Source organism: Nicotiana sylvestris, chromosome 10, assembly GCF_000393655.2.
Source record: "Nicotiana sylvestris chromosome 10, ASM39365v2, whole genome shotgun sequence".
NCBI classification, from domain to species: domain Eukaryota; kingdom Viridiplantae; phylum Streptophyta; class Magnoliopsida; order Solanales; family Solanaceae; genus Nicotiana; species Nicotiana sylvestris.
In genome coordinates this window covers 117,692,829-117,698,905 of record NC_091066.1, presented here as the reverse complement: position 1 = coordinate 117,698,905, position 6,077 = coordinate 117,692,829, and the positions used below count along the sequence as shown (strand labels likewise).

Here is a 6,077-nt window from a genome sequence, read left to right as displayed (position 1 = left end):
GGAGTAGCAGATCTCATTTTTATGCAAGCTTATACTGTTGTGAGGGGAATAAGAGAATATTTGGCATGATGTACCCAAAGAAGAGCATTGTGTTTGGGTAATCTACAGACAAATGGACGTATGCTAAACGTGGTAGACGTGCTTATGAAACATGAAAGAGTATCAGGTCATGCATGATTTAAGATTTGATAGAGAAGTAGCTGTGATTGCTTTCCAGAATGGGTGATAAATAACTCGGTAGACGCCTATCAGAAAAGAAAAACTTGGTAAATTGTGGATCAGCTAAGAAAGAGTACTTGCATTTTAAGAATTGATCTTTTATTCTGGTTATCTCAAATAAGAGAGGAAAATTAGAACTAAAATGTTTTGTATTTACTTGGGACCATTGATACACTACTCACTACAATATTTCGTAATCACAAAAATAATTTGTGTGTATACAATAGAACATTAATCTGCTTTAAAGGGTGAATTATTTACTAGTAACGGGATGGAGTAGGTTCGAAAAGAGTGGAATATATAGAAAATTCTTATTGCAGAACTGGATTAGTTTGAAATTGAGATTTTTGATCAATTGGTCAATCAAATTGTACTTCAATGGGAAAATCTTATTCTATCAGATGTTTGTAATCCAGTAACAATTTCTTTTTAACTGGTAATCCAGTATTCTGTATCAAACTAGTGAGTTATTTCTATTTAGCTACACCTCGTTCTAAAATAAGTTGGGCGGGCTATATTGCGGTCTTCAGTATTTAGATTTAGATTCCTTTATTGAATCGCTGGTTGTCAACTAACAACTCCGTTTTGTATGGGCGATGTGCATAGATAGCCATTGATAGCACATGTCTTTATTTTTAAGTCACTGTTTTAAATGTCTTTAGTTTTTAGCCGCTGTTTTAATAAACTTTTACCTGCCTGGACGAAAATACCCTTCTGTTATAAGCTTATACCTACGCTCCTTATTAACGATCAACATCAACAACACGTAACTAATTTCCGAAGCAGCAGCAGAGACTGTGATCGTCCAAAATTGCAGAAGCTCCTCTTCCAATTTCAAACTATAGAATTCAACTTTCTCGTCCAAAAATCGACATAAAATTACAAGTTATGCTTTTGTGTGTTTCTGTTGATTTTTATTTCGTTACTAGGAATTTGATGCTAGGAATTTGATTTTTTTTTTTTTTTTGCTTTTCTGGATTGATAAGGTTAAGGACATTGCGTCCTGTGATTATTCTATAAATATTGAGGACATAATGTTAAGGATTTGGTGTCCTTAACATGACTGTTGTTACTAATATTAAGGACATAGTGTCCTGATTTTGCAAATTGTATTGAAAAAGTTAAAGACACAATGTCCTTAACTTTTTTGCTGTTGTTCTGAATATTAAGGACATAGTGTCTCGGTTTTGCAAATTGTTTTGAAAAAGTTAAGGACACTTGGTCCTTAACCTAGAGTTTCAAGTTCAAAAGTTAAGGACATTTCATCCTTAACTTACAGTTACAAGTTCAAAAGTTAAGGACACTTGGTCCTGAAGTTTGAGTTCCAAGTTCAAAAGTTAATGACACTTGGTCCTGAACTTCAAGTTTCAAGTTCAAAAGTTAAGGACATATGATCCTGAACTTCAAGTTTCAAGTTCAAAAGTTAAGGACACATGGTCCTGAACTTAGACTTACAAGTTCAAAAATTAAGGACACTTGGTCCTGAACTTTGACTTACAAGTTCAAAAGTTAAGGACACTTGGTCCTTAACTTGGTCATGAACTTACAGTTCTTGTCCTTAATTTATACAAGGATTGCTCTATAAATATATCCTGAATTTTCCATTCTCTTGACTTGCATGATGGAAACAATATGTATTATCGTTGCTTTTAATGGTAGATGGACTGCAGACTATAAGTATCTTGATCATCAAACAAAGCTTGTTCTAGTACATGAGGCAATTCGATTTGAAGATTTCATTAAACAGGTCTTTGAAGTTATTGAATTGGACAGAGACAAGTTTGAAGCAATGATATGGTTTGATATCAACTTGGGAACAAGCAAGGGAATGCTTGTATCCAGAGATTTAGATCTTCACACATGTATAGAGTTACTAAAAAGTCATTCACTCTTCAAGGGCTGTCGTTTCATTGTTGATGTTTCGGAAAGTGTTTTTGGATCTACAAGCACCTTTGAACATGTCAACAGAGAAAATCAATATGACAATCAAAACAAATGCCAATAGATAATGGAAATATATATGATTGAAGCTCAACCAATAACTGAAGAGGTGCTTCAAACATTTGATTCTATTCAAGTGGAAGGATAAAGCATTATATAGATTGACAACGAACAAGCTTTGGGTATTCAAGTCTTAGAGAGTGCACCGGTAATAAAAGAAGTTGCTGAAAAAACCTCTACTCAACTAACTAGACGAAGCTCAAATTCGAAAAAAAGAATCTCCAACTACGATATTAAGAGAAAATGCTTCATTGGATGAAATAAAAGTGGGATCAATATTTGACAAAAAGAAGAGCATAATTAACTATTTTTCGAATATAGCAATTATAGGACATTTTGAATTCAAGGTTGTTAGATCAAGCTCAACAAGATATTCCTTGAAATGCAATGATGGTAGGTGTGGGTGGTGTGTGCATGCTTTCAGAATTAAAGATTCAACACTGTTCAAGATAGTAAAGATTGAGAAAAATCATGACTGCTCAGTTAACACTATGAAAGCTGATCAAAGGCATACAACTTCAAAGTTGATTAGTGGTTGCATTATTGACAATCTTCGAGACCCAAGGTTTGAAGTTACACCAGCTTTTGTCATGGTAGAAATGCAAAAATTGCATGAACTAGACATTGGGTATCACAAGTCGTGGCGTGCTATTCAACGTGCTTCAGCTTTAATAAGAGGAACTCCTGAAGAGAATTATGAATTATTGTCTTCATACTTGTATATGATGAAAAGTAAAAACCCAAGAACATATACTAACATAAAGATAGACGACAACAACATGTAAACAATCAAAAAAAAGATTATTAGTCTGTTTTATAAACTTTAGGACATGCTGTCCTTAACCAATGAAAAAGTTAATGACGTGCTGTCCTTAACTTTAATGTGTGCAGTCAAAAAGTTAAGGACACTTGGTCCTTAACTTAGAGTTACAAGTTAAAAAATTAAGGACATTGTGTCCTTAACTTTTGAACTTGTAACTCTAAGTTCAGGACTCAATGTCCTTAACTATTGAGCTTGTAACTCTAAGTTAAGGACTATATGTCCTTAACTTTTGAGCTTGTTAGTCTAACTTCAGGACTACCTATCCTTAACTTTTGGGCTTGTAACCTGAAGTTCAGGACTACATGTCCTTAACTTCTATTATACTATATTTTCAGGTTTCTTTATATGTTTTATGCATACAGATCATCAATAACTGGTTGGGATCATTATAGACCAGTGATTGCTGTTGATGCAACTTTTTGAAGTCAAAATTTTGTGGTGTTTTAATAATTTCAGTTTCAAAGGATGCAACTAACCAAATTTTCCCACTATCCTTTGGAATTGCAGAATCTGAAAATAACAATTCCTATAAGTGGTACTTTAGTGAGCTTCGCAATGCAACTGGGAGTCGTGAGAATTAATTTTTTTATCAGACATGCATCATCTATTGCATATGGCATTGCAAAGGTATATCCTGAAAGCTACCATGGGATTTGTATCTATCATTTGGAGCAGAACCTAAAGCGAAGGAAAGTAAAAAGTGAGGTCATAAAACTTTTCCAAAGTACTGCAAGAGTATACAAGCGCAAAGAATTTGATCTATACATGTCAGATATAGCAAAATTAGATAAGAATACTTATGACTACTTGATGGAAGAACCACCGAAAAGGTGGTCACGTTCTTGTAGTCCAAGACGAAGATATGACATGCTCACAACAAACATAGTTGAGTCAATGAATTCTGTGCTATTAGAAGCAAGGGATCTTCCTATATTAAGAATGATGGATTTCATCCAAGTGAAGCTACACCGTTGGTTTTATGAAAGAAGAAATAAAGTAGAAGGAACTTTTTATGAAGTTTCTTGTTGGGTAGAAGAGGAATTGAAGAAAATATAGATTTAGCATTTACTTTGAATGTAAGTATTATGTTCTATGTTTAGCTTATTATTTTAATGATAATTTAACATAATGTACTAACTTAGAATTTTTCAACATTGAAGGTCTTCCCTGTTGATTCATGGCATTCTAGAGTTGAGGAAGAAGGAATTACTTTCTTGGTGGACTTAAACAAAAGAACATGTGATTGTTTTCAGTTTCAATTTGATGAATTACCATGCATACATGCAATTGCAGCTATCGAGAAGAGAAACATCAAGAAGTCCAACTTTTGCTCGTACTGGTACTTAAAGGAATCTTGGCTGAAAATATATGAAAGACAAATACATCCTATAGGACATACTGATTCTTGGATTGTAATAGAGAGCGTTAAGTCACAAATTATTAAACCTCCAGATTTCAAAGTGCCACCAAGTAGAAGGCAGAAGAAAAGGCATATTCCAGCTATCGAGTCATCAAAAATAACATTCAAATATGGTCGTTGCAGAAGAATTGGTCATAATAGAACAACTTGTATATATTCTCCGGCAGTCCATCTGTTTTCAAGGAAGCATAGAGAATAGTAGATATATCCACTTATGTTTATCTACTCTTTTATGTTTTTGCTATAAATTGGATTCATTTAGATTGTTTTTATTTGAGCAGATGTCCTGATTTTCAAAGTTTCTTTTCGCTTACGTGCTTTTTGTTTCTTTTGAGTTCCAAGTTCAAAAGTTAAGGACCGGCAGTCCTTAATTTAGAGTTCCAAGTTTAAAAGTTAAGGACACTTGGTGCTTAATTTTGAATTCCAAGTTCAAAAGTAGAGGACACTTGGTTCTGAACTTTGAATTCCAAGTTCAAAAGTTAAGGATACTTGGTCCTTAACTTTGAGTTCCAAATTCAAAAGTTAAGGACACTTGGTCCCGAACTTCAAGTTTTAAGTTCAAAAGTTAAAGACAGATGGTCCCGAACTTAGACTTACAAGTTAAAAAGTTGAAGACACTTGGTCCCGAACTTCGATTTTCAAGTTCAAAAGTTAAGGACACTTGGTCCTTAACTAATACTTACAAGCTCAATACACTTAATTTAGGGATTGCAAATGGACAAATCAATGCTTGACAAAAACAAAGAAATTAATAACATGATGCCTTCATATTACTTCTGAAACTGTAATTTGGCATATTTGTGACAAAAAATTATGGTTAACGACTTCATCTTTGTTTTTCTCTACAGACAACACTACAGATACATTAGTTTGCTTCAAGTCGTCAATTCTACAATGAATTGTCAAATGAAGAGACAAAAACTAAGGATATAATTTTTGAAATGTACTCGCAATTTCAATTATGAATATAATATTTAGGACACAATCAATACCTGTGTTGTCTACACTGCCTTCTTGTACTTTTTCAATAGACAATCGAGCTGACATATTGGTTGCATTTTATTTATCTTGCAACTATGCATTTTCTTTATCTTGTAACTATTCTCCATGATCTTCGATTGCAAGTTCACAAGATTCTGCAAAATATTTACAAGAGCTAACACAATTAGTACTTGTTACTAATATTTGATTAAAACAAACATGTATAAAATTAAAAAAAACTCCGTCTAACCTTTTGCAACTGTCAAGATCATGCCAGTTAAATTATTATCTTCACTAGCATTTTCTTGGATTCCAATATTGTCGGTAAGAAAGCGAGGTGTAGAGAGATCATATGTTCCTTCTATACATTTACATATAATCTCACTTATGCTTGTTTCTTGGGTATTTTCTAAGTTTTGAGATTGTCCTCCACTTTTCTCGATAGTCCACTCCATCTTCTTCCCTTGCAGCTTCAGAAGATTCTGTAACATTTACAATTAATACCCTTTACTAATAGTTTACTAAAACTAACATTCAACATATCATGAAAATCCATCTAACCTTGATTGACATCATTTTGATTTCCAAATTTCTCTTTAAGTGAGAGAGGTGTAGAGAGATCATATATTCCTT

At 33.3% G+C, this 6,077-nt stretch overlaps 1 protein-coding gene across 1 annotated transcript; it reads left to right on the top strand.

The window, feature by feature from the left end:
• Positions 1–3,598: 3,598 nt before the first annotated feature.
• On the top strand, positions 3,599–5,396 carry LOC138879854 (uncharacterized). The gene is made up of 3 exons (XM_070159494.1): positions 3,599–4,072; positions 4,204–4,532; positions 5,312–5,396. Exons 1-3 carry the CDS (start codon positions 3,599–3,601, stop codon positions 5,394–5,396), a joined length of 888 nt encoding a protein of 295 aa, XP_070015595.1.
• Positions 5,397–6,077: the final 681 nt, after the last annotated feature.